Source organism: Ciconia boyciana, chromosome 1 (genome assembly GCF_034638445.1).
Source record: "Ciconia boyciana chromosome 1, ASM3463844v1, whole genome shotgun sequence".
Classification (NCBI taxonomy): domain Eukaryota; kingdom Metazoa; phylum Chordata; class Aves; order Ciconiiformes; family Ciconiidae; genus Ciconia; species Ciconia boyciana.
Genome location: NC_132934.1, coordinates 84,966,374 through 84,994,271, shown reverse-complemented (window position 1 = coordinate 84,994,271; position 27,898 = coordinate 84,966,374). Strand labels below are relative to the sequence as shown.

The 27,898-nt window shown below is 48.2% G+C and overlaps 1 protein-coding gene across 1 annotated transcript; it reads right to left on the bottom strand.

The window, feature by feature from the left end:
* Positions 1 to 582: 582 nt before the first annotated feature.
* LOC140658974 (alpha-2-macroglobulin-like protein 1) lies at positions 583 to 27,484 on the bottom strand. Its single transcript, XM_072878101.1, has 35 exons — positions 27,414 to 27,484; positions 25,049 to 25,235; positions 24,548 to 24,710; positions 23,726 to 23,778; positions 23,393 to 23,413; positions 21,813 to 21,966; positions 21,272 to 21,356; positions 20,613 to 20,718; positions 19,615 to 19,732; positions 18,417 to 18,526; positions 17,899 to 18,069; positions 16,317 to 16,541; positions 16,123 to 16,186; positions 15,447 to 15,592; positions 15,144 to 15,293; positions 14,079 to 14,276; positions 13,294 to 13,381; positions 12,510 to 12,663; positions 10,423 to 10,651; positions 9,947 to 10,070; positions 9,646 to 9,767; positions 9,171 to 9,222; positions 8,714 to 8,797; positions 8,142 to 8,318; positions 7,734 to 7,815; positions 6,960 to 7,116; positions 5,897 to 5,971; positions 5,518 to 5,689; positions 4,853 to 5,067; positions 4,323 to 4,538; positions 3,805 to 3,920; positions 3,035 to 3,125; positions 2,683 to 2,751; positions 1,336 to 1,438; positions 583 to 623 (listed from the first exon to the last, which is right to left on the bottom strand). The coding sequence occupies exons 1-35, from the start codon at positions 27,482 to 27,484 to the stop codon at positions 583 to 585; spliced, it is 4,389 nt and encodes a 1,462-aa protein (XP_072734202.1).
* Between the last annotated feature and the right edge of the window lie 414 nt (positions 27,485 to 27,898).

The following is a 27,898-nucleotide window of genomic DNA, read 5'->3' as shown; positions in this document are numbered from 1 at the left end:
GTGGGCAGGGAAGCATGCACATGCAAGCAAAGTTTAGAACAGGAGCAGGCACTGGTCAAGTTTAAGCTTTGCCTTTGCCCAGCCTGGAAAGAGGACGGGCAGGTGCCCATTCCCTAGCATGCATCAGAAGCCAGCCTGAGACTGTGAAAGGACTGGCACTGAAAAGGAGTCAGGCCCTGCAGTAAAGGTGAACATGGTGTGTTGCGTGCACAAGGCTGGAGTGCTGTGAAACTGCAGGGAAAGTGCCAGGAAAAGGAACTGTGTTGACTTGAGGAAAGTAGTTGATGCAAAATGCCAGGATTGGTGATAGGACTTGGGACAGGCAGCCCTTGTCTTCTGTAACATAACTCCAACTCTGTCATGAGCTGGGCACCTCAAACCTTCCACTTCAGTTCTCCCTTTCCCTCGGTTTAACCACTGGGATACAGGAACTCACCCTTACTTAGCATTGCTAATCACTTCCTTCCCTGAACCTGCAGTCTGGCAAGTTTCTTGACCAAGGGCCCTTCCCTGAATCTCCCTCCCTCTCCATACTCTTCAGGACCATGCCTGTGATGACAAAAGAGGTGTTGGGCCCTCACCTCACTCGCACGGGGCGCTGTAGCTCATCACTGTAGTTTCTTCTGGAAGATGAGAAAAAAAGTGCTGGTGAGATACACTTGCCAAAAATTCACTAAAGTAACCCAGCATTGTGCCTCTGTTTCTAGGATAGGCATTCCCTCAGCTTACAGGCCATGACTCCCCTCCTCTGTGACACATGGAACCACTGGTATGTGTCAAAGACTCTGTGTGCAGCTAGTCCAGATTCACCCAAGTCATGGGGCTTGCGATCTTTTGAAGCCGTAAGTCCCAAACAGCTCCATTACAGTTATGGATTCCTCACTTTCTGAAGCAATAGCAATCCCTGACACATTTCTAGCTTTTCCTCCCAGTAGGGACCCCAGAGAACAGAGGACAAGTTGTTTTCAGTGTCATTCTTCTAAGGGGGGGGCTCAGTCTTCTAAACCATCCCCTCACTATGGTTCCTTTGCCTTTGCTGCCTCCCACAACGTGAGTGTACGAAAGCACGACTCTGAGCTCCTTGCTCCCCTCTTGTTGGGAGAGTTAGACCCTAAGTGGATCTACATGCCCATGTCAAGCTTGCAAGTTCTGGGACCAGAGAAAGAAGGATCTACCATTTTGAAACTCAAGAGGGTAAGTCCATCACTAGAGAGCTTCTAAGGGGCAGTTAGATAAACATGCCAGGGGTGGTATTGTCTTAGACTAGACAACTTCAGAAAATTTCTTTCCAGTGGTACATTTGAGTGGTTTCTGCAGTACAGCATCTGAGCTCACCTGGCATGTAGTAATCGTAGACCTTGATATTAGCTGGCTTACGATCCTTCACTTGCATGTCCTGCTGCACCAGCAAAGTGTAGGTGTGAGGTTGTCTAGTCAGCTAAAAGCAAGAGATGCAAGGATTACAACCAGCACTAAAGTCCTGTAAGACAATCCCTTCCACCTGCTCTCACTCAGGCTCCATGGAGACCTCACCGCTGTGACAGATCTGTTCTGCTTTCCAGTCCATCTCAGAAATATCTTTTACTTCACATTCTGTGGCCATCTCCCATTTTTGGTCACCAAATTTAACTTATCTCATGAGAGACATCAAACCCACAGAGTCAATGTGCATTACGTATCTAAATGTAGCACTAGTGTTTCCAACCAATCCCACATTCCCATCCAGCTCTGCTCAGAGGTCCTTCATGCACCTTGCCTCAGTGGCTACTTTCTTATACACAGTCCCATTACATCAGCTCTTATTCTCCAGTCTCACACAACCCTCATCATTAAGCAGACAAATACAAGGTGTGGATAAACATCTGCTGGATGGTAGTAGTTACATGACCTGCTGTTGATTAGGTTCCACCTTGTGCTACCTGGCAGCCTGCGCTGAAATCTTTCTCTGTGCTGCCTTTCTGCTATGTGCTGTAGATGTAACGAAAGCAGCATCTCTGCAAGTCTAATGCATCCACATGACAATAACTCACTTACTATGAGGCTAGCTTAGCTCAGCTTATTGACAACTGGGGATGAAGAATCACAGACGATGATGCTCTTTGGAAATTCTGAAGTTTTTAAATTCATGCTGGGTCTTGTTTCTGGTGCTGTTTAGGTATGCATGTAGCTAGAGAAAGGCTGGAGTGGTTGTTAATCTGTTGATTAATGAGGCTGTGGAGCGAGCACTGCTGCTCACACAACCATCTGGTTTAATTTTGAGTGATTTTGGCAAACTCCATGAGCAATCTTGGATGCTCCCTACTACATTCAGGCGGCTTAAGAGCTTTCTAAGAATTCAGGCTTGCTTGAATTTACTAGATGGATCCTACTACTACTCCCAATCCTGATCAGACACTGTATATGGACTCTCAACAGTCTCTGAACAGTGCCAACAGATGTAGGCTTAACATCAGAGTTAGCCTCATTTCACTCAAGTTAAGTGGCCCTGTGTACAGGCTCTACAGCTGAACTACTGCAGGCTGACACAACATACTTCTTCAGGTCAGCAAATGTGGCTGGTATGCAGGAACAACAGCTCTGGATACTTAAAATACTAATGGAACCAAGATACAAAAGTAAGCTGAAAGCTATCTGCCAGTCCATAGTCCTTTTAATTATGACGTTAGCCTAAATTCCACTCACTTCCTCCAGGTAGAGAATGACTCGGTCAGCTTCGCTTTCAACTTTCTTCACTAAAGGCATTTTCTTTAGCTGAAAATAGGGGAAAAAATGTCAGAAAGACTCTAACAGAAAGCAGAAATATTCAGGGATATTTGTCCCTGTGAGAGCAGGGGCAAAATGTTCATATGGCCAAGGAAGCCCTTGGGGTAGGGGAAGGCAAGGTGCTGCCTGGAAGAGACTTTGGGTATAAAGATTTCTTGGGAAGAAAAGAACCATGTTTGCCCACAGGAATGATCACAGTTCTGCATACAATCCTGCATGATGGTATCCATCACTGTTCCCATCCCAGCTGGACACAAATTTGCCGTCTCACCTCTTCCAGTGAACCTGCCACGGGGCTGTATCCAGACAGCAGCTCCACTTGGATCAGGACCATGTTGGTGGACACACGGTTCCCTGTGTAGCTGCAGCAGGAACCCAGGGGACAGCACTAATGTTACTTTCTGAGCCATGATCTCCAGATACTCCAGCCCAGCTTTGGTACTCAGGTGGAGGAATCTGCCTTTCCTTCCAGTGTTTCTCCCGTAAGCATACCTGTTCCTGTACTATAATAAATCTTTGTACTTCCCCTGATCTCTCTTTTAATTGTGCTGAGCCAAGGAGAATAAATTCCTTGGAAGGCTTCTGGAGTTACCTTCTCTAGGCATGGAAGGCAATATCACATCCTCTGCCTGCTCTCTTTGCAGTTCTGTCCCAAGTCAGGCAGGGGTACAGCAGAGGAGAGTGGTGTGACAGTCAACCAGGAGCAGAGGAGGGAAGACTTAGGAATAAGTGTCAGCAGTCAGTCCCACAGGACCTTCACATCACTAGTGTTTCGAGACCTAATCCTAGAAGGGGGTGAGACCCACAGACCTTGGGAGAACTTGTGGTGACTGGCATGATAACGAGATAGGACTACAGCCTCAGCCATCCCTCTGGGGCCTTGTATCTTTCACCCAGCTGAGGAGAGCATAGTTAAATTAATGGGGACATCTTAGCACTTGGACCCCATAAGTGAAGGGGAATCCTGGCCATCAAGAGACTGATGTGGCGCCAGAAGCCTCTTAGCACAGGGGATGCAAAGGGCAACTGAGTGTCTCCTACCGAGCATGAATGGTGAGAGGGAACTGGGTGGCATTGGGTGCGGTGCACTCTGTCTGCACAGATACGGCAAAGGTGATGTCGCTCCTCGGTGGAGGGATGTGGTACCGCAGAATGGCCTGCCAGGACAAAAAGCAGCTAGTTGGTAGAGAATAACAGGGGTTTTTGCTGGAGAATATCCTTGTCTAGCTTTTGGCTGCTGTTTGCTGTCTTGCACCGGTGTAAGAGAAAACTATGTGGCAGAAGCAGAGGTTCTGCTAGTGCGCTCTTCCTGGTGGTGTTCACTGGACTTCTTGGAGGAGAGTTACAGCTCTGACTGGGTGGAGATGATCCAGATTTCATTTGAGGAATTTCTATTCCCTTCCTGTTGGATTCCAGCTACTCCTACCAGCCTTGAAGACCAGATTCTTGCAAGTTACTGCAGCAGTCTGTTTTCAGTGTTGGCTAAGTAGCAAGGTGAGAGGTGCCCTGGCTTTCAAGGCTTTTGCCCAGACAGACCTTTTCTCCCTGGCTGGGCTTACCTGCAGGAAGAGGCACCCGTGGCCCTGCACACGCACAGTATAATCTTGAGGAATGGCTGGCAGCTCCACTGTCTGCAGCAGGAGGCGATTGGTGTTGTCTACTCGGATGTTTTGGTTGAAACCCTCAGAGGAGAGAGAAGCCTGAAGATCAGGGCCATCCTTGCTGAAGGTCTTGGTTGCATACAGGGCTAGGGCTTCCAGAGCAACCACCGTATCCTGAGGAAAGAGACACACATTGGGCAAAATAGGATCCCTGCTTCTTGTGCATGCCCAGTCCTGAGCCTTTCCCTCCCTCATACTGCAGCTACAGCACAATAAGGGTTGAGCTTTCCCCTTGGACTTTTAGCATGGGATTAGCTCAAAGGCGTACAAATACTCACCTTTTCCCAACTCCCAGGAGCTGTAAATCCATACTTTTTTTTTTTTCTTTTTCTTTTTTCTTTTTTACTATGGGCTGTGCTAGAACCCATTGCTCTCACAAACCATAGCTGACCGCAGGTTCTCTGCTGATGATGGCTCAAGGGTATTACCTGGGTTGAAGCAAAGCCTCCATAAGGGTTTTGCTGCTTGGTGAGCCAGGACACAATCTGGGATGCCTTTCTGATTTCATCTGAAGACAAACTTGACTTTGAAAGGTGAGCCATGAGGATAGTAGATGTCAATTCCACATCAACAGATGGAGCCCGATACCAATGTAGGGAGTCTTCTTCCTGTTTGGACTGTTGACTCCAGAATATTTGGTCATCTAGAGGTGGAGTGGGAACACTTATGGAGTGTGTAGCTGTATCTAATGACCTTGGAGTCCTACTCAACCCCTGTGCCTAGGTACTGAGTGAACATATAGACTGGGACAAGCTATGGGTGTATATCTCCCTATTTGCCCCCCACACCCTGCTTTTCTCAGTAAAAACCTAGGCCTGCAGGCTGGGAAGGAGCTCTACAACATCCATGAAACTCCCCTGGTTTGGATAACTGGGAGACCAGGACTGTGAGATCATCCACCGAGAAAGTCTGTCTCACAGTATGGATGTAGCCTCTGACAGCTTGGCAAACAGAGGCTATCCAAGCCTTGGGCTCCCCACAGAGCTCTGCCAGTGCCCCCCACTCCTGCCCTCCATTCCCTTGGTCGTTCAGCCCTGGGATCTCCACACAATTCTGCCAATGGCCCTCTCTCCTGCCCCACAGTCTTTAGTACCTGATATTATGGCAGCCTTATCCAATCTTTTGAGGATTTTCTGCCTGAAGGCCTTATCACCTGCTACTGCAAAGGCGTTTGCAGCTAGTGCCAGGCCGTAGAGGTTGGAACTGCCAGTATCAGCATTAACCAGGTCCTTTATACATTTCAGAGCTTTCCACACAACTGGGTCCTAGGATACAATTGAAAGCACACCGGCTGCTGGCAGGGTGTATGGGGAGGGAATGAAGCCTTGACATGTGCAGAGGAGGGTGGAAACAGGGACAGGACACATGGGGAGAAAACTGGTAATGTACCCCTGTGTGCACAAAGGCAGAGCACCAGTGCACTGCCTGCCGAGAGGCTGCACGCACAGCCCATCCCTGCTGCCGATACTCACGGACTGTGGCATCCCTGAGTGTATGAGAGCTGTGATGATCGCAGAGCTGAGCCCCAGTCCTTCCTCCACTCCACCCTGCAGTCACCACAAAACAGAGAAGAGGAGGGCTGCCGTCAGAAGGGAGAAGGAGGAGTTTCCCAGTGCCTTCTGCTCCCCAAGTGAAAGCCAGCACAGACAACAGTGCCTGTCCTATTCCTTCTGCTAAGGAAGTGCCAGGGCTGGTATCCACTCTTGCAGGTCCTGCTTACCAGAGCACTTCTCAGCCACCGTGCCCCAAGCTCCTCTGGGTAGCTGATTCCCTCCCTCTGCTGAACACATTCCCCTTTCCCCTACCCTGCAAAAGATTTTCAGTAGCAGATTTCAGTGCTAGGGGAAAGTGGTGTTCCCACAACCCCACTGCAAGGTGGCACCTCACTGGAGGGCCAGGACAGTGGCAAGGGTATGGAGGAGCAAAAGAAAAGGTATCTTTTGCAAGGGCAAGTGAAAGTTCCCATTCTCTTCACTTAGAGGATTAATTATCTGAGGTCCTGCCCACCAAACTGCTGCTGGCTCCACTTTGGTGGTACTCTGTGTGCGTCTGTGCATGCACAAGTGCTGTGTTTCTGAGTGTATAGGGCACATGCCTGGCAAGATGAATCTCACATGAGCGGCTGCCATCAATCTCTGTTCACTCCATTTCTGACTTTATCTGTACAGGGGGGAACTCAGACTGAAGGATGAAACGGTAGCTCAATAATGGGAAAGGAAACTAAAGCAGTTTACCAAGGGAATAACACAGAGCTTGAAAAACTTTTTTTTTTTTTTTTTGAGGCATGTGTTAGCTTTTGAGATGAGGCTAGGGCAGGGCACTGGTTCAGTTCCTATGGGCATGCAAACCTGCATCATTCATAACTCGAAAAAGTGTCACCACGACTAAGCACAACCCTGAGTGTCACCCAAGGGTGACCTTGGGCACATCAGAGCCTCCCTCCTGCAGTAGGGTTCATTTGTTCTTGGCACCCAAATTGGGCCAGAAAGTGAAGGAGCTCTGAGGTACCTAATGAACAGACAGGACACGTCATACCATCAGACCATTGTTGAAGAGCTTCCCCACACTCTTGAAGCAGCCAGATGGAGTCTGACTTTTAATCAGGGCACTGGCAGCATCCTCTATATTCTGCTCATCTATGTGGATGAAGTCCCGGGCTTGGCTGAAGGTCTTGAGGACAAGGGCAGTAAGCCTAGAGCCAAGGAAGGGAGAAGAAAATTGAATTGAACCAGTCACTGATGCCCATCTCCAGCAGGAGACAGGAGCCTGTGTCTTCCACCATCTCATCCCTGGAGAAATACTAGCAGGCCAGAGCCTCTGTGCAGATGGAGAATTGGAAGCAATGCACATGAGTTACATGCTCTTGAAGCTCGAGCTCAGATCCATTTGCAGCAAGAGAGAAAAAATTCACTGACAGTTCAGTGCTTCCCCCAGAGCTCTTCCAATTCCAACAGGGTGCACTTGTGTGATTTAAAGCTAGGAGGCCTGATATTTAGTGAGCTCACTGAGCCCCTTTCCCAATCCTGTTTGGGCACAAAGCACACTGGAAAACCTGGAAAGAAGGTGTCTTTGCAGCCAAGTTTTCAGAATCAGCCTCAGTTGGGGTGCCCAAGCACAATCAATGAAACAGGGGGTACCTCAAGTCAGCTCACTGGCATGGTTCCCTTCCAAAAAGTCTCAGGAGCAGTTTCTGGTCAAAACTCCACACTTCCAGACTCCCTCAGTTTCCCCAGACCAAAATCCAAGCCAGCTTGAGCCTGACCAGGTCAAGCTGTTGTTCCTCAACTGTGTCTGGATATTTCTGCTTACCATGTGTTCCCTGGCTCACTTCCTTCCCCAAAGGCACTGTATGAGCCATCTGTGTGCTTGTACAGGAGTTGCCGCTGATATCCTGCGGGAAGAGGCTGAGGGTAGTGAAAATGCTATGTGTCTGTCATGTGCTCAAGGTGACAACCTGCCCCACCAATCCTGCTGATCATTATAGAGAGCATTGCCTCTCAGGAATTCAGCAAAAGGCTTTCAGAGGGGTGCTGTGTACCCCTTGTTCAACTGAGACACAGCAGCTTGATTTAAACTGCTGCAATTCCCATGGTGTCAGGCAAGTGATGCTGAACAAATCCTGTTCAGCACCAAGACTCTGCTGAGATCCCCACTGCACAACCTGCTGTAGTGGACATCACCAGCTTAATAACCCAACATGAGCAGAAATCCACTCACCGCTTTCCAGATAGCCAAATGCCTTCTGTTTGATTTCTGGAGTCAGTTGTCCTGTTTCTTGAAGGTATCGTGTGATAAAGACATTGGGGGCAAAATGAACCATGTTCTGCTCACCACAGCCACTGGACATCTGGAGAAGCCCATCTATGTTGTCCAGTGCTGTCCCCAAAATGTCACCTGTAGGACAGAACCACAGCTTTGGGAGCTTTACATATTCTTGCATGTAAAAAATTTCTGGTCTCACCGATTCTCCAGATAACCTGCTAAGACTGGTCTCAGTTCACCTCTGCTCACACTAGGGTGACTTTAATGTCTATAGACCCTTGTAGGAACAGTGATATGGTACTTGTCTATCTTTCCCTTGGCTGGGTGAAATTATACATCCATCTGGCCCAGCGTCACTTGTATAAGAGAGATGGGATGCTTCTCTGGAAGACGTAAGGGCCCAGTATCATACCTCACTGTACCCATTCCCTCTTGTTACTCTGTTTGCTAAAGCAGACATGGTGGCACCAGAAGAAAAGACTCCTGCAGGGAAAAATCTTACTTTCCAAGACCCCCCTAAATCTCACCTAAGAAAGAGATGTGGGCTCTCTCTGACCCAAGGACCACGTTCTCTGGCATAGTGAAAGTGATTGTCTCTGAAGCTGAAGTTCCTGCAAATGGCAAAAGCAACAGAACAACAGGCAGGAGGGAGATGGCAGATCCATAAGCATCCCCAGGAGACGGTATAAACAAGGCTGGGATCACCTCATCGGTTGGTGAAATCAGCATTCACACAGAGATCAGGCCACCCATGGATGACTGACTGTGATGTGGTTAGGCAGTGGCTTGTAGTACTGGGTAGAGATGAATGGCTTTGCCTCCCCATAAAAGCTCCAAAATCCCTGACTTTCCCCTCCCCATGCACCTCCAGATAGTCCTGGCGTTGTTCACACACCACACTGCTTCTGTTTGGTCTCCTTACTCTGTGCGTGTGTACAGCCCCCGTGGTAAGACAGTCCCTGTCTCTGGGGTACCTGCACCTACCTTTAGGGCACAGGAGTGAGGTGTGGGTCTTTTCCTCCAACAGCCCCTCTGCCTGGTGGGGAAAAGCCTGGTCAGCTCAGAAGGGAGAGCAGTAAAATGAGACAGCAGCTGTGCAGCACCCCACTTTCCTGCAAGCACCTTTTCCATCCTCATGGACCATGCAAAGGGCCTCACACAGACAGCAGGGACACGCATGCCGACAGTGAAGTTTCACTGGGAAGCAGGTTTCTAAGCTGCTACATGGCTTTTGTCCCCATTGCCCTGCTAGCAAGCAGTTCTGACGTCGCTGTCCCATTGAGTGGAGGTGCTCAGCTCATGCCCCGCTCCAACCTACCTTTAGAATCACTCCTTGACCAGCCTCCCTGAGAAACGTGCCTGCCTGCCCAGCTGACTCTCCCTTCCCAGAGCCACCCACTGGGCCGTTTTGAGCCTGACCCAGTTCCGACCTCACCAGGACCCTGAAGCATACTCTGACCTTCACCAGCAGATGTTTAACCACTGTGTCCTTCCCTCCAGACTCTGGCACAACAGCTGTACTCTCAGTGCAAACATCTTCCTGCTCCATCACCTCAGCAGTGACAGTGAAATTCACCTTCCCTAAAGAACAAAACATCAGAGGCCAGTTGGCACATCCATGCCTACGTTTTAGTTTGCTCAGCCTAAGGCTGCTCACTCATGCTTTGCATAATAGGCCACTCTGCCTTCCAGCCCAGCTCTGGTTTCCTCAAGCAGCTCTACCGGTGCCTCCCACTCGTGCCCCTCCCTTGTCTCCTTACCTAATTTTGTAGCCTTCACATCCCAGAAAAATGTTTTTGCTGAATCAGGACACAGACAAATAGTGAACCTGACATTTGCATGCACAAATTCAAAATCCCTGGAGTCCATTAGGCTAAGCTGGAGCTAGAGGTGAAACAAAAGGGAGTTCGGGTTACAGAGCTGCTGCTGTGTTTTTCCTTTCAGCATCTTGATCCAAATGTCAGTCAAGCCCAGAAGCCCAGAGTGAGTATGATGATGGCCCTATTGCAATATCTGTGGGACACCAACAGCCATGGACATCGCAGTCCAGTAGGGTTGAGCTTATGGGGAGGGATAAGCTGGACAGAGATGGCTCTGCATGCAGCTTTGTGAAGAGCTTCTTTGGTGTCTTTTGCCCAGTGCCTGAGGTGGCAGCTCCTTGTCTGGGTCTCTATCAGTGAAGTACTGTTACCACACATCCCCCTGCTGAAAAACCATCCTGGAGGGAGCCACTCACCACCATGCACTGCTTCAGGTAGCTGAAGACTTTGACTTTCAGGGGAAATGACTCTCCCCGGAAGACAGAGTAGGGCAAAGTGGGTTCCACGAAGAAGGGCTTGAAGCTCTGCAGGCTGGTGGTCTCTGAGATTCCCAACCCATGGCTCTCTGAGGTGCAGAAGGTCATGGCTCTCCAGTCTGTGATACTGTCAGGTACTGTGACAGCTAGCTCAGCAGCCCCTGAATCACTGAGGAGAAAACAGAGTGGAAGGGGTTGTCCCCATCCCTGTAAAGATGTCTCTTGGGAAGGCAAATGCAGAAGGACTGTGAACTGGAAGTGCATGTAAAGGTGTGTGGGGTCCTAGGAAGTAGGACAGAGGTATGGGAAGGGTAGCAAATAGGTGGGCAAGGAATAACTGAGAGGCAAAAGCAAACCAAAATTTGCCTCTGGACAGTGTTGCACCTCAAATTCATGTTTTTTGTGGGCACACAGGGCTCCCAGGGGGTCCACGTTATACACCCAGCCTGTGCCAGGGAATACTGTGTGACACTTCCACCACGCTACCACCCAGACTCCCAACTGCAGCTCGGCAGTCATCATTATGTGTCACTTACAGATCTGCATACACAAAATGGAAGACTGTCCCTGCCCTGAAATGGGCATAATCCAGCCAAATGAGATGGAGAGATAGAGATCCTATTTTACAGATGGAAAACATTGGCATGTGGGAGAATTAAGAAAGCTGAGATGTGTGAATAAGGGGAGAACAGTGGCTGCTGCATATCTTGACTTTAGCAAGGCCTTTGACACAATCTCCCATAGTATCCTTGTAGCCACATTAGTGTGGACTGGACAAGTGGATGATAAGGTGAGCAGAAAATTCGCTGGACCATTGGGGACAAAGGATGGTTATTGGTGACACAAAGTCCAGCTGGTGGCTGTTTACCTGTGGCATCCCTCAGGGACTGATACTTGGGCCAATACTGCTTAATGGCTTTATTAATGACCTGGATAATAGGAGAGGGGACACCTGCAGCAAGATTAGCAGACTAATCTTGCTAGGTATTAGCAGACCATACCTTGTTGGGGCGGGGTTCCTGATATGCTGGAGGGAAAGGTTGCTATTAAGAGGAACCTTGACAAGCCGGAAAAATGGGCTTGAAAATTGGTAGCTTCTGTATCTGGGATGGAATAATACCATGCAACAGTACAGGCTAGGCAGTGACTGGCTAGTAAGCAACTTTGCAGAAAAAGAGGTGGCGTCCTGGTGGATAACAAGTTGAGCATGAGACATCTCATGTGCCCTTACAGCAATGAAGGCCATCTACTTCTGGACTGTATTAAGAAGACTGCAGCCACTGGGTTGAGAAAAGTTATTTTTCCCCTGTATTCCTCCATTGTGGGACCACATCTGGAGTACTGTGTCCCATTTTTGCTTTCCATAAGAAAGATACTGACATACTTGAATGCATCCAGTGGAGGACTACCAAGATGGTAAGAGACATTTGATGGGACATTTGATGTATAAGGAATGGCTGAAAGAACTGGGGTTTTCAAACTTAAGAGGGAAAGGCTAGGAGGAGGTCTTTCAGCTTTCTAAAGCTACCTATTGGGAAGGTGTAGAGACAATGGAACCAGTCTCTTCTGACGTGCATATTGATAGGATGAAAGGTAACAGACACAAGTTGGAACATGGGAAACTCTGACTTGAGATAAGAAAAAAAAATACCATGAGGATGGTCAAACACTGGAACAGGTGCCCACATAGTTTGTGGAATCTCCATCCTTGGAAATACAGATAACTTGACTACAACCTGATCTAACTGGACCTGCCTTGCGTAGGATGTTGAACTACAGACTTTTGGAGGCCTCTTCCATCCTATAGGAGTCTGTGATTTTAAGTTCCCCAGGATCATTTGGAAAATCTCAAGCAGAGCCAGGAACTGAACCAAACCTCCATTGTCCTTATCCACTTCTTCACACCTCCCTTTTCTTTGTGGGCACAGGAGGCAATAATGCCCTGGCTCTGCTCCTGGCCATTCCCTCTCTGCTGTGGCTGGTAGGAGGTCTGGATCCATGTCGGGCCACAGCCCATGATTACTCACTTGATGGGAACCAGAGTCCAGATGAATGTCTCTGGAAACCAGGTACGTACTGGCCCTGCCTCGCTACCCAGCTCAACGTGCTCTGACTCAGCACGTTCAACAGCAGCATCTGTTTCTGGGTCCAAGGTGTCCGAGTCTGCCAGCTCGCCGTAAGCTATTGGGAATACAAGCATTCATTCAAAGGCAGAGCAACTGTGAAATCAGGATAGAGTTCAGCTCGGAAAAGCTCAGGTCTCCGTCCCTCCCACTCCCACTCTGATCCCCCTTGTCCTCTCCAAGATACCCTCAACCTACTTCACTATTATCTTCCATGAGACAACCTAGGAAATCATGTGGATTCCAGTATGTGTGTGCTCCCCCATGAGGAACTCTACCTGCTCACACTTTTTCTCTCAGCCCCTGCAGAAAGGCCTAGATACTGTCCAGTGCCAACCTTGGCTCATTCTCTGGTTTCCAGCAAGACCTTTCCTAGTCTTACAAACAGATGTTCCTTCCTGAGACAGCTGCCTCATTTCCCCCCTGGACCATATTATCTTCCTTCCTGCCAGCAGAAGCTTACAAGCAGGTTCTTCCTATGCAGCCACCCCTCTGCCCCTCCAGTGCACTGGACACACACACACATCAGGACCCTTCCCCTCTTCCTGTGGTGCACATCTCCTCTGCAACCTCCCACTCATCTCTGGAAGCCATCCCCAGTTCCTCAGCACACTGCATGTTCAGCTGCCCTTGTGCAGCCTGTATGTTACCCGTGATTTCCAAAGAAACAGGATAAATCGAGATGTACACATGTAGTCGTAGTAGAAAGTGGTCGGGGTGCGGCACTCAATTGGAGACTTGATTTTAAGGCTGGTTAAAAATGTTAGACCTGAATTCTGGAGGAAAGAAGGGGAAGAAAAGAAGGTAGATTTCAGTGGAGGGGGTGGTGTGTCTGAGGGTCTGTCTCTGCCCCCATCTCCCAGCATATCAGCTACCCTGTGTTGTTGCACCTCAGACTGACCTGTGAATTTATATAGGGAGAGAATGCAGAGATTTCTCTGCTCCCAAAGCCCAGTCCTGGCCCCTCACGCCAAAGGAGGCTCTCTCCATTCAGGATTGTGGGGGTGACCACTCGCATGTGCATGCCCACACACAAAGTCATTATTTTGGCACCACAGTTTGCTGCCCACCCTAATACAGACTTGTTGTCATCTTTCATCTGCTATTCATTTCTACTATTATATCCCTCCTTTCCCCAGTCCCCCTTTTCTCTCAGGTGCTTTGCTTTTCCAACCTTCAATTTTCTCTGACTCATGCTGACACTTCCCTCTCCTTCCAACCCCTACGAAGTCTGAGAGTCTCAAGGTTGGGACAAACAGGGAGCTGGGTTCTAGGGATCTGCCTGATTGATGGGAATTTATCAAGCTGAGAGCATGGAGTGTCAGAGATCTCTTAGTTCAGAAGCTTGGCAAATTCAGAATCTGAAGTTGCCAGCATTTATAGAAAAGACAATTTGTGAAGCTACCCAGTGCTGATCTGGAATACAAAAGGGCTCAGCTCTGATATTTCAAGTTTTCTGGAAATTAGATTTACCTTCAGAAGTTCATAAACATCTGGTTGGGACACTGCATAGGAGTATCTGTCGTACATGAATGGTGACATTGTTCCTGGTGTAAGGGTGGTCTGAGGGGAACCAGTAATTCCTGGGCTCTTGTGGATAGTACAGTAGTCACTATAAGAGTCTGTGAGGGTGCTGGGGTGCTCCTGAGAATAGCTGAACATATTGTACACCTGTAGACAAAGAATGAAAACAGTACAGGTAAGTGTGGGAGGTAGGTAGTTTTTTATTTCTATCCAGACGTTTTCTGTGACTGCAGAGGCAGAGCTCAGATCCTGCGTGCCACAAAAGCCCAGCCCCAAAGGTTTTTGAGCTTTGTGGAGAGCCTCCACAAGTTTTAGATGCATAGCACCAGAGATGAACATGAACCCCTCTGGGGTATGGCTGCATAGCTGTGGCTGCTTCTAGCTCATAGATTGTACGTGTGAGCTCAATGCATACAGTGAGGACGCCTTCCCTGTAAGAGTCATTAGATAGCTTCTTGTCTGACTGAAGGCACATCCTGGATCCACCAAGACAGTGCCAAGAGGCAATTCAAGGGTCCTTAGACCAAATGCATCCCAGGCCTAGAGGAGAAATGGGACCTTTCCACTGCCAAGGCACCAGTTACAGTCCAGTCTGTGAATGGAAGGACTGTCTGGTTCATGTGAGCTGGAACAAAGACATGAAGCCTATCACACATTGGGCATTTTTTATAACATAACTCTTTTTTTCAGAGCACTGTCATGAATTGGTTCAGGAGGTGGAAATCTCTTGCCATCTGGTTGCCACTGTGGCAAAGCACTCTAAGTTTAACAAGGGTGTGACTTTGGGCTGTACTTCAGGATGACAGTGGGTTATTCTATTAGATCCCTCTGTAGAGACTGGAAATTTTGACTGGTGTTTGATGTTGGCCTTCATTTTTTCTCATTAAGCCATGTCCTGTCCCCATTCAAGTACTTGTTGATATATCCACTGTGCCTTATAAACCAGTGCCTGCAACCAGATACTCAAAAGGCATCTCTCCAATATTAGCAAGACTTAGCCCTAAAGTGACTCACACTATCCCTGGATAGCTCAGCCTCTGGCCTCAGGAGAAGGACGCTCTGGTCTACAGCACGGATGCTACATAGGGAGCCTGGTGCAGCCTGCAGATGAAGATGGACAGCTGATCCTGGGAGAGCCACTGTGTCTGAGAAGCCAAGCTTCACCTGAAACAGCAGAAGAGGGACTGAAGACATTGACAGAGGAAGGAAAAAGGGGAGACTGTGGCTACTGGATTCTGCTGGACATCTATTGCTGATTTGTGGTTAATTAGCTACCCTCCAGCCTACCTGCCCCCTTATGTTTTGTGCACTACTTACGTGGTTCCTGAAGCACTTGGAGACTTTCAGACTGAAGGTGTCAGCTGCCACTTGTCCCTCAGGGAAGGCAGTGTAAACGAAGAGGGTAGCCATGGGTGAAATGAGGTCAATGGGCAGAGTGACATTGAAAGCCCCACTATACTGACCTGAAGGAAGAAGGAGAAATAGAAAAAGTATAGGAAGAGGCAAGGAAGTCTGTCTCCAAGGATTACAGCAGCAACATGCTCATCCTCTGTAATACTTCTGTACAGTTACTTGGATAAAAACTATTCTGCCTTGCTTCTGGGGAGGCCACAGCTAGACCAGGATGTAGGTTTGTGCCTTTTTGTAGCAGTGACCTTACATCATGAGGGATCTTGGCATCAGTGTGCACTTGGAAGACAAATGACTTTCCACTTGCGTCCAGCAAAAAGATTCTGTGAGTTTTCTTGGAGGTCTCTGATAATTTGTGCTTGGCAGATAAACTATGACATTTTCATCATTAGATCAGAAAAAAAAAATCAGGAAAATTAAAAGACAGAAGAGAGATAGCATATTTGCAGTTTCCTCTTGATTTTTTGTGCCAGCTCTGTTGTTTCCTGTTGGTCTCAGATCTCTTTTCTCTCCTTCCCCATTTAGGCTGGAAGGGCTTTCCTGTTGGGTCCTTAATCTGTTCCTGGTATTTAGATGCTCTTACCTAATGGTGGATCAAGAAGTACTGTTGTTTGGCCATGATGCACAAGGGATCCTCTGGCCAAAACCTAAAGGGTAATGAACAGAGCAAAGGGTTGATAGTGCCTCTGCTCCATGTCTGTAGGCCAGCAAAGGGCCCGGTGCTGACACAGACCCATTGCAAAGCTGACCTCATTGCCGGCACTGCCCTGCACTCACCAGGTGGTAGAAGTCTGCTCTGGCAGCCCCGTCCCCCAGCTCTGTGGCTAGGATGCGATAGTGCACAGTGACCTGCTGCACGTCCCTGCAGGGCAGCATTGCCTGCACTGGCTGGATCCTCACAGAGCTGCGGCTGGAAGAGTAGAAGGCCTTCAGTGTGAGGGATGCAGTGCCATAAGACACCCTCACATTTTGACCACTTAAGTTCTCCGGCTGGGTCTTTGCCTGTGGCACAGAAAAGGTGGCTCGGTGTCTGAAGATTTCTTACAGCTCTCCCCACGCCAAAACCAAGGCTGACTGGACAGTGGGCTTTGAACTCTCCCAGGGTAAGGTGTCTATTTCCACCTAAGCCAAGCTCAATGCCACAGAAACAATGCCAAGTTTCTGTGGAACTTGGCATTGCCCGCTCCACTACACTCTGGGATAACTAGCGCCTAAACAGGAGGCAGGAAGCTGCATATTGCTAGGGCTTGGGCTAGAGCATGAACTTCTGCAATGCTGCTGCTACCCCAGGAGCAAGCCAGATCTTTAGACTGTATAGAGTGGCTTATTAGTCCCTGGATCAAACCACTGAACCCTTTGCTTCGGTCTGGTACGTGTGGGGAAAGTAGCAGCATGGATCTGCCCTGATAATGTATTTCACTGTTCAGTGTTATTCCACTCGCACGTTGTATTTCTTTTAGCACTTTCCCTGATCTGTAGGGTAGAGGTGGCAGGGGATAACTGAAGATCACTAGCCTTGCTCATCTTTGACCTATGACCTATCTGCACTGAGACTATGATATTAACATCTTGTGGACTTCCAGCAAGGTCAAGATCCATCATCTAAGATACTGTATCTGACACTGACAAAGAGACAGGGCTTGCCTCAAGGTGCCTTGACCTTGAAGTTTAGATAGGATAGGTATTAGAAACCTACCCCTACAACCAGACAAGAGAGCCTTCCTTGTTCATGGGAAAGCAGATGCAAACTTTTCTCTGTCAATTGCCTGTCGGTGGCATCCCTATTTAGCTCCTTACATCCTGGTTACCTGCTCTGCTCCAGATTGGCTTGCAGCAGGTGGTTCCTTACTAGCCTTCCTTCTTTCTCTCCTAAGTTTTCTGCCTCTTATATCCCAGGTTTCTCCTAACTCTTATGCTATGAGGAAATATAACGCAAACTGGTCACTGACGTTTTCTTCTCCACATGTATTTTCAGATGCTTCTTCCATAGCTCCTTTCCTATCTTCCTGTTCCATACTATGTGGGAGTTCTTCCTTTGCTCTCTGTCCCTGCCCAGCCCCACAAAGGCCTTTCCACGTCAGACAGAGGTGCTATGTAGGTAGACCTCAGTCACAACTTCATGGGTCCTCTGTCCACTGCCCTGTCTCTCATCATGTCTCCTGACTGCTCAGGGACTGTGTGTGGCACCAGGGGCCAGAACACTGGCTCTGCTATGGGCTATTCCTCTTGCCGTAGATCTGTCATTTCACTGCTCCATGCCTCCATCTCCCTGGCTATACCGAGACAATGACATAGACTACAGGTCTGAGGGATGCATTGCCTAGTGCTAGCCAAATCCAGTGTAATTATTGGGCTTAACCTCTAGTAGAACTTTACTGCTGTTGTCCCATGCTGATGTCTCTAAGGTGAAAGAGGCCATCCCAGTGTCATCCGTGAAGTAGGTCTTGGTCTGCTTTCTGCTACCGTAGGACACTGTAAGAATCACCTCCTTGTTCTTCAGGCGTGTCCCATTGGCACTTTTGAGTTCCAGCTGTAATGATGCAGAGAGCAGTCAGAGAATTGGAGGCCTCAGGACTGGAAATCTACCTCCCAGTAGAAGTCCCAGTTCCCGTCTCTGCAAAGGGACTCTCAGTGTGAACTCCTCCAAGCCCTCCCCATTTATGCAGCTGCCATCTCATCTGGCAAAGCCATGTGCCTATCCTGTGGTCACACCTTTGGATTACCTCTTGATAGAGATGTCAAAGGAGGGGCTGGAAGAGAGGACTGTGCTAGCAGCTTTGGGCAGCTCAGAGCAAGGGGACCCCTCGGTACTTCTGTGCCTGCTATGTCCTTAGGCCCAGCTGCTGGGCTTTCCATGTTTCTGCCCTGTTCACTTACATTTCCATAGTAGGGAGCTCCTTGCTGATAGTAGTAGCTTGTCCCCCAGAATTGGAGAGTTGTGATATCAAAAGTGACCTTGCAGTTTTCAGTGGTGTTGAACTCCACCCCTAGGAAAGACAGGAGGTGCATGCAGGTGAGTATCATGCATCTGAGCAAAGGCAGCAAGATTGGATGGACTGAGGTAAGGAATGGACTGTTACTCATAGGGGATTGTAGTTTCTCCATGTAACTTCAGGAGTCATTCAACACACAGACTCAGCAATAGTGCCTCCTACATTCTGACCTATTAGAATGACAGCAGTCTACCAGGAGGTCTCCGCCAGACAGTTCTCAAATGCTCTTTCTGACTTTGTTTAAGATGGCCCTACTCATAATTGTCCACTTCCATTCTCCTCCCATTCTCATAGCAGAGTCACTAGAAGGCAACATTTTTCCTTGCCTTCACCACGTTTGTTTACAGTCTGCTGTCTTGTCATGTGGTGCCCATCTGAACTACTGCAGTTGTTTGCTGAGTGAACGTGTGTCACTGCTTTCAGCAAGGGGCTGCAAAACATTTTCTTGTAAGGAAGGGTTTGTAAAATTTTGTAAGAGAGGAAACCTTACAAGATGGAATATTTAACAGTAGCTCTGGACAAGTAGCCTCATCTCCCTATCTGGGATGTGGAGATAAATCTGACAAGGAGCTATTAACAATACACAGGCAGAGCCTTGGTTACGCTGGTTGCTCTGAGTATCCCCTCATTCCAATGGATTTTTCCTAAAGTATGGTTTAAGAGCCTGATCTGGCCCACATCTGTGCACATTTCTACTGTGACTAGAAGATGAGAAAAAGCAGCTCTTGCCCATCTCTGCCAAACCAAGGTGACTGTCAGAGCTGGACTGGTCACAACAGCTTGTGAAGGACCAAGCATACTGGCAAAGCCCATCCTGCAACTGGGAGAACTCACACGTCCTTTGTGAGTCAGACCCGGGTGGTATGGTACATGAGAACATCCATGCTGCCATGGTGCTCCCAGGGAAGACACAACCCTCTGAACACTTGAGCCCATGGGAGCCAGTGCAGAAAGCTCCAGTGGTTTGATGGGAAGACACAAGGATCCATAAAGAGTCTTACAGGTGAAAACCCAAAGACAAGCATGTTGTATGAGTGTAAAGTAAAAGATTTCCCACAAAGTGTAGAATCAGTTTTTGCTACCTGTTCCACTTTCTTTCAGAAAAGCCACAGCTTCCAGGTTGAAATCATACTTGTCACCACGCTTCTGGTGGTAGATCTTAATATTCACCTCAGTGGCAAAGCAGCCATCCTTGTTTGTCTGGGGATGTGAAATTGTATCTGTTAACCAATTATGTAAGAGAGGTGCACTAATCCCTTCTGCAGTGCAGATCAAACCACTGGGATTAGAAATGCACTAATCCCTTCTGCAGTGCAGATCAAACCCAAGGCCCAGAAGTCCAACACTTTAGTTACTTTAGTTCTTTAACACTCGAGTTAAAGGATCAACTCCCATACTGGCATGAAACTTATTTCTTTTCTGTGGAGCAGTCACTAAGAGGAGATGCTGTTTCACACGTGTCTCATCTTTACACAGGCACTCATGTGCCAGTAGCAAACGTGAGCTGTCATTTCTCCCTGACAACATGATTTCTTCTGCTAGGGCAGGCTTTATCTTTAAGATATGTGCTGGGTTACTTAAAAATATGTAAACAAATATAGATACATTCATTCAACCCTAGAGATGAACGAGTAAAGTCTGTGCTGAACTGCAATTGCTTGCCTAGATGCAAGAGGTAATGTCTGTGTCTCCAAAACAGCTGTTTCTGGGAAACAGCACATAGGTATTTACACCGGATTAAAAGGTGGTGCTAAAAAGCATCCAGTGGAAGTGAATCGATGTGGACAGTGTTTGTATTTTTTATTGCCCTGTTGCAGTATCTGTTTTGTAGGCAAATCTGCAATAGCTTGCCTACAGATGCTTCTTCCTTTGAGTGCATCTAAGTACAGTCAGAGAAATCACTGAGAGGGGCTAAGATTGCTACACTGGGGAGTTAAGGACATATCAGTCATTCATTCCTGAGCAAAGAGCATGCTGCTTCAATAGCTGATGTCTGTCTCACTCCTTCCTTTAGTATTCTTCCCTCTCTTTGCCCCTGTTCCTCTCTTTTGCAAAAGGAGTGGATGTCCCATGTGCTCACCTCACCAGTGTAATCCTTACAAATACTGCGCTTGGCTTTAGAAGACTTCCGATTACGGCACACCACAGCCTTCACACTACCTTGGACTGGTTTCCCATATGTGTACCTGGCAAACATAGAAGAGAGGACTTACACTCATACAGAAACACTGGCTCAAGGGTGGATAATATCAGCTTTAGCCTGCGGTTTGCAGCTATACAACCCAGCAGCCCGCAGTATCTTCATGGTTAGTGAGCTCAGTAGAGGCCAAGAAGTTAAAATTACTTCATCAAATTGAGACAGAAGGCAGTGGTGGGTGAGTTCTCTCCAAGTCAACACTAGTCCCACCAGGCAGTGCTAGGGGACATTGTGCTGGCCACAAGTTGAGTCATTATTCCTTCCACACTGGCACTAGTCAATGCAGCAGAGGTACTATATTGTAGGGCACATGCCCCACTGAAGGGATCCACTGCCACACCTTCAAACTCACAGAGAAAGAAGTAGGGAGAGAGAATATGGAGAAAGGTGAGAGTCCAGGAGAATTCCTTAGAAAGGATGCCAGGGTACTAGACTTTGGGGGTGGGTAGGGTTGGCAGAGACCATTTTGAGCTCAGTTATTGATAACTGCGCAGTTTCTAAACCAGTAAGAATGCACATTCTGCCATGATAAGTCAGCTCACATGCCACAGACGTGGAGACGGAAGTTCTCCTCCAAGATGGTGACCACCTGAGGCATCTGGATGGAGACACTGAACTTGGGCAGCACTGTGTGAAAGCAAGAGAAATATAATTCAGTGAGTATAGAGAGAGCTCATTTGTTCCAGTCCTCCCCAAATGGTCATTCACAGAAAATAAATCTCTCCTTTCATTCCCTGACTGCCAGCACAGGGCCTGGTAGCAATGCACCAGCAGCTGAGCCAGGAGAGTGTGGTGGGGGTAGACAGTCTTAGTCTCCTCCCTAGAGCACAGCTGTGGGACAGTGCCTCAGTGCATCCTCAGTGCATGAGGACAGTGCATCCTCAGGACATGGGGGAGGAGAAAGCCAGCGGGCCCAAGTGAAAGTCAGTGATTACACCTACTGGCAGGCAGTTGGACATGTCAGGTGCTAGCACAGCTAGCACAGCTGTTCACAGCTGCGTGGCCCGTTCAGCTCTGTGTGAGAGAGAGGAGCTGGAGGCAATATATCTTTCTCTGCTGCTGTCAGCTCCTTGAGACTCTTACCATACTCCTCTACCCTGAAGGTATGTGTGCGGTCAGGCACTTTGATGGTGTACTCTCCAACCAGTGCTTCTGCAGCCAGAGGGAAGGAAAGATCCACAATGCCTCCCACAGGTGTAACATTCAGCCACTGTGCAATTCGGTTCCCTTTGGGGTCCTGCATAGGCAGTAGTAAAGAGTAGTTACTCCCCAGTGCAAAAAGAGACTCTTATGCAGGATGTCCAAGCTACCACAGCATGGTCTGAGCACATATCCTCTTGTCCTGAGAGCCCAGGTCTATGACACAGCTACAGTGCTCAGGTGAGTCTGAGCTGGAAGAGGATAGGGCTTTTCTCCCTGTCTCATTGACAAAGTCAATCTATGATATTATTGCTCTCTGGTGGCACTACCATCTCACTGACTGCTGCAAAACTGTGATTTACTGCCTGCCTGTCTCACTGAGAGATAGAGGTGGTGCCTCTTAGACACCCCTGTGGTGATCTGAGCTGGCATAGCCCCCAGATCACTGTGGAGAGGGTCAATCCTGACGACACATGCTGCCTAAGGCATGAGCTTCTTGGGAGTGATTACTGGGGAGTCTGATGTCCTGAATCCCCAGGAAAGTCTGGGGAAATGAGTCCAGGACTTTGTGCAGGGGACCATGAGGCCCAGTATAGAAAGGAGGATGTAAAGACCTGGGATGCAAGGGCATCTGGAGGCTTTGTTGACTGTCACAGTCAGTCCATGCCGAACAATGTTCTCCCACTGCTGGTTCTTGGGAGGGCAAGATGCAGAACTCTGGCTATGGTCACACTGTCCAGCCAGGAAGGACTTGATGAGTTGATGAGTGATGAGTTGATGGGTGCTTTATAAACATATGGAACAAGTGGGAACTGTTGTTTGAAAGGGTGAAACTGGATCAGAGAACTGCATTTGTATAAACTGGCATAAAGCATTGCACAGGTGTCTCAGAAACCATGTGTTTATGTATTGATTGCTTGGTGATTATGGCATGCAAATGTGCATTAGCTACTGCCAATTGCTAGTTGGAACTGTGACCTCTCTGCATGGGTTATTACAAACTCCCCACTGCTTCCAGGTATCTTTCCTCAGCTCAGGTGATTGCTGTCCACATTTTACCTATAATATTGAAACTAAACTAACAGATTTTAAGAACAATATCCTGAAAGCTGCTTTAGGAAGTTTCTCTAGCTGTGTAGCCGCAACACTAGGTGGTCAAACTTTTATTCTCTGTATGTTAAATATAAAAGTGTCTCTAAAGAAACTTCAGGATTTTCACAAATCTTCAGTTCACAGGCTAGAGGGACCAAAAGTCCTGCGATCACTCTAGAAAAGTTTGCTGGACTGGTTTTCAGTGGCACCCATCATTTACTGCAGGGACCCCTGTGTGATGGGTATCATGACACTGCACTGCCAAACTTGTGTGAATACTAAAGGAAGGAAGGGCAAGAAATCGAGGACTGTTCCCATTCATTCTGAGGTAACTGGCTTTCTGCATCCATATTTCCCCACCATCATCTCCAAACCTGTGTCTTCCCCAAGGTGAGAAGAGATCACCACTTTCAATAAAGTAGGTCCTTTACCTTCAGTTCCACCAGGCGGTGCTGTGGGGAGGAGATAACAGTTACTGGTGGGATGCTTTCACGTAAGTTACCATCCACCTCCCTGGCATTTTTTATCCCCCAACTATCCATGAATCTTCCCTAAGCAATGCCCAGGGACTGCCTGTGACCCAACATCATGAGCAGCTCCTGCATTGAAGATGGTGCCCAACGCTGTTTGTAAGCACCAAAAGCAACACTGAGACTAGTTGTCCATAGATGGATCACCTAGCTGGGCCAAGCACTGATCCAGAAGTCATGGAGGCAGCCCACAGCATTTTCAGACTTATTAGGGTTTCTCCCCTCTTGACTTACCGTTTCATTACTGGCAATGAAGTTCTGATCCAAGGTTACAATTCGCAACTTGACTGTAGAGCAAAAGAAAAACAGGACTGGCTGAAATGAAATCCAGTCTGTTAATAATAATAGATGGCTAAGAGAGACGTGCCCATGTGCTTCACTGGGAGGGTGTGGGCAGCAGCTAGAGCCATCCACTCCTGGGCCTATGCTCAAAGCCCTGCTACGAGCTGGCAGCCTGCTAGAAAAAAAGTGATAGGAGAGGTGGTGTGGGGTTTCTGGGAAGGCTGGCTGTGCTGGTGAGAAACAGCATTTTTCTGGGCATTGGCCCTGCAGTGGGGCACTCAGTCTTGCCTGCAGTGAAGGCCATGCCAGTGGAAAGGCTGGAGAGGCATGGGGCAAAGAGCTGTACCCTGTGGTGATCTGAACTGCGCTAGGGCAGTGATGGGGCCTGCAGGACCGTGATCCTCATCTGAGGGAGTCTGTGGGAGAGAGAGGGATTCAGGGCACAGACAGGCTACTGTGGCTTTGACCAGAGCAATCACGAGTGTAACACCATGGCACCTGAACCTTTCCTCACGCATCAGCCAAAACACACAAGCCCTGTTCACACTGGCATTCTGTCTGACTATGGCGAGTACTAGGGAAAACACAAGCTCTGCTGACGTAGGAGAGAGGTATCCCCAAGTCCCTAAAAGCAGGAACAGCCTAGAAGGGAGATAAAGCCTGTAACCCATCTCCCTTGCAGAGCAGGCCCCTCTCCAAGCTCTAGAGGCTACTCCATAGTTTGTGGCCTGAGGACTGGTCGTTCTCTCGCAAGACATGGCATTCTTTCCATACCAATCTGTCCAGGTTTGTACACAGGTTTGTCTGTCTGAATAAAAGTCTTCTTGTCTGCATGCTTGATTAGGACTTTCTGTTTCTTCTGATACTCTGAGTTTGCTTCCAGGACTCTTATCCCAATAAAAGCCACTTCGTCGGGATTTCCAACAGGAGGAGGGACCTGCAGGCATAGTTGTAACCATCACTCGGGGTGGATCCCATTCATGGATCCCCAGGCTTTTGGAATAACGATTATGATACTGCTTTTATATTGCTCCAGTTCTTCTTGCCCTGAAAGACCTCACAGTACTTTTCAGAATATTTTCTAGAAGAGTAAAATATCAGTGGGGCTACACAGCAGGAAGGACACTGGCAGACCTATACAGGCTGAAGCAGAAGATTCAGTGCCTGATTAAGATGTCCCCCTGGGAAGACACAATTCTTTGCCTTCCTGCACAGCAAGAGCAGAACTCATGTACTATCCACCCTACTGATAACCCTGGAAAATATATTCCTCACCTGGAAGCTTGTGCAATGGAAGAAGGTGAGCTGAGAGATGGACTGAGTGATCAGAGTCTCATTCCCAGCTCTGCTTTGCAAGGTTACTGTCACATGGATTGGGACTGCTTGCTTTCTGCTGAGTTGGAGGCACACTGTCTCTGAGAAGGGGTAGTAGAGCTGAGATGGTATTGCCACAGCATAATTTCTATTAAAAAAGGGAAAAAAAAGTCAGGTGAAACTGATTTTCTAAGAGGACAGGTTTTGACCATAGGATTTGGGTACTTCCTAATAAGACTTCTGGTCCCTTCATTCCACTGCCACGATGCCAGTAGGACAAGATCACACCATTCTTCTCATCTATTGGTACTGCAGCCGTTAACACTGAGTCTGCCCTACATGCTGCATGCACATGTAAAAAGATAAAGTCTCTGCTTCCAAAAATGAAAGTAAAAATAAGGTGAAGAGACCTCCCCACGTCACCCAAGGGATCATCAGCAGAGCTTGGCTACATTGCAGGTTTCCTGAGACTTCAGTGTTTTCACTGAACCATACTATGTATCACCATCAGTTTGCTTGGCTGGTTACCTGCTTTCTGTCCTATCAGCTACTCTTGGGCTCAGAACCAATGCCAAGCACATGAGACCCAGTGTCCTGACTTCATGTCCCAGACACATTCTTATGAGCACCTTCTCTTCAGCTCCTGACACTCCTGTCCTCCTTGCTCTCTTATGCCAGATCTCACATCTCTGTGGCTACTCTCATAGCTGTGCCCATGAATAACACCAAGAAGCTGTTCATATTGGGTTTTTTTCATCTTACACTGCACTGCAGCAACTAGGACCAAAGAAAAGCCAACATTCAAGCAGGTTTGAAAACTCTTATCACTGACGCCTCCTGCTTACTGCCTCTGGACAGGTTCAGCCAGCTGCATGTTTTGCAGCAGCAGGAGGGCAGGGCTTGGAAAGATCAGAACAGCAGGAGGCAGGGACACGACCTGCTGGCAGTTCTTAGCTGGAGCTCAGCACCCTGGCAAGAGGGAGTCAAAGTCCTGCTGACCAGAAGCCTTGAGTGCTTTCACACTTGAGCACTGTCAAGCTGCCTTGAGCAGCTTGTCTGCTGCTAATAGTAGGGGATCTGATAAAAGATGCCAACGGCATTTTTATTTTCCTACTTAAGCTGACTCATGGCACCTCCCCCCTGCCACTGGGCTAAAGGATGGGATGAGCACTAAAGACTCACTGCTTGAATCTCCCATATGTCCCTTGCTCCTAATGACCCTTTCCTCTGGAAAATTTTCTTACAAACCTTTGCCAATTCATCCCTTGCCTTCTGAGCTATAAAAGTGTGAGACAGCATCTCTGAGGCTGTCATTCAAGGATCCCAAGAGCCAAGCTGGATTACTTTCTCATGAGTCTACAAAACACACTGGCATATAGGCAGGACAGCAGACAGCCTATTGAAGTATTTCCATAAAGCAAAGCTTCATGCTGAAGGTAACAGTGGAAAACAGGTAGTGGTAAAGCATCATTTGAGGGCGAGCTGTGTCAGCCTATGGAATATGTCCTAGAGGAAGAGGCTGTACTCCTGCTGGAAAAGATTTTTAAAACTAGACTTGTGCATGCCACACCACACACGGCAGGAGGGAACCCAGGTACGACCCAGTGATATATTTCCCACTGTAACATCTACTGTTGGAGCATAGCCCTGTTTCTGGTTACACTTACGCCATGGCTGCAAAAGCAAAGGCCTTCAAAAGGCAAGAGCAAGTTCACAAGCCAGTATATCATAGTGGTGTCTGCTGGAACAGGAGTTGCGTTCCTGATAAAGTATATTAAGAGAAGCAGTGCTGGGAATTGTCCTTGCCAGAGGTTTCTCAGAAAGTCTGAGGGAGCAGATGGCCAGCTAATCCAGAATGAACACATTGCTTTACAAAGAGCATCCCTATTAGATACCTTGGGCTCATGTTTGCCTGATTTGTAAAAGCACCCAGCTTTGTCTGCTAAAGATTTAAATGGTGACCTATGACTCTGGGGAGAAAAGCATAGCCCAAAAGGAAATATGTTCTGGAGCACAGTAGGAGACGTGAGATATTGGCAGGTCAGAATTAAACACATGCAGAGTGGCAAAGCTGCACACTCTGCCTGAGTCCTTGCACAAATACATGGTCTACATCAAAGGCACTAAAGGGAGAGCCAAGTAGTAGGGGGAGTGTCAGGGGGACGGCACATGGGAACCAAGTGAAACCTTGGGAATATGAGAAACTATGCCTCTCTGGAAAAACACTCCTGGTCTTACGACTTCTGTCCTGTTTCTGTCACACCGCCACCCCCCCCAAGATTCCCCATCAGCCAGAGCATGTATGCGAAGCAGCTGAGGTTCTTACAGCATTGCAGGTGTTCCGGCCGTGCTAGGCAGGAGAAGGATGCTGCCCCACAGGAAAGCGATGCTCCACATAGCTGATTGCGGGTCGTATCCCTCCACGGAAAGGTGAGCCTCTCCTCTGTCCCCCCTTCACCCCTGCTTCTGCTGCTTTCCTTCTTCCCTCTACCCCTCATCCAGAGCTGAAGGACTATGCAGCTCCTGCCCTGACAGGGTGCCCGTCTCTCTCTTGGCTTCAAAACCAAGAAGATGGAAATCATGCTGCGCATGGCTGGGGCTGGGATGTGGGCGGGTGGAAGGGGTGGAGACAGTGTTTATTACCTACACACCGAAGGCACTTGCCTCGAGGCTTTGCAAGGCTTGTTGATATTTCTCTGGGAGATGTCTTGCTGTGCCTTCTTATGCAGTACACCTGATGGCAGCAGGAGTGCTCAGTTACTATATTTGGTACAGGGACCCAATTTTTATAAAGGTGTCTTTACTGGGATT

Coding starts and splice junctions, on each gene's coding strand:
- LOC140658974 (XM_072878101.1), bottom strand. CDS start 27,484: ATGTGGAGCATCGCTTTCCTGTGGGGCAGCATCCTTCTCCTGCCTAGC. Junction 25,236..27,413: donor GCCGGAACACCTGCAATGCT/GTAAGAACCTCA, acceptor CTTTTTTAATAG/AAATTATGCTGTGGCAATAC. Junction 3,126..3,804: donor CCTCTCACCATTCATGCTCG/GTAGGAGACACT, acceptor TTCCTGCTGCAG/CTACACAGGGAACCGTGTGT.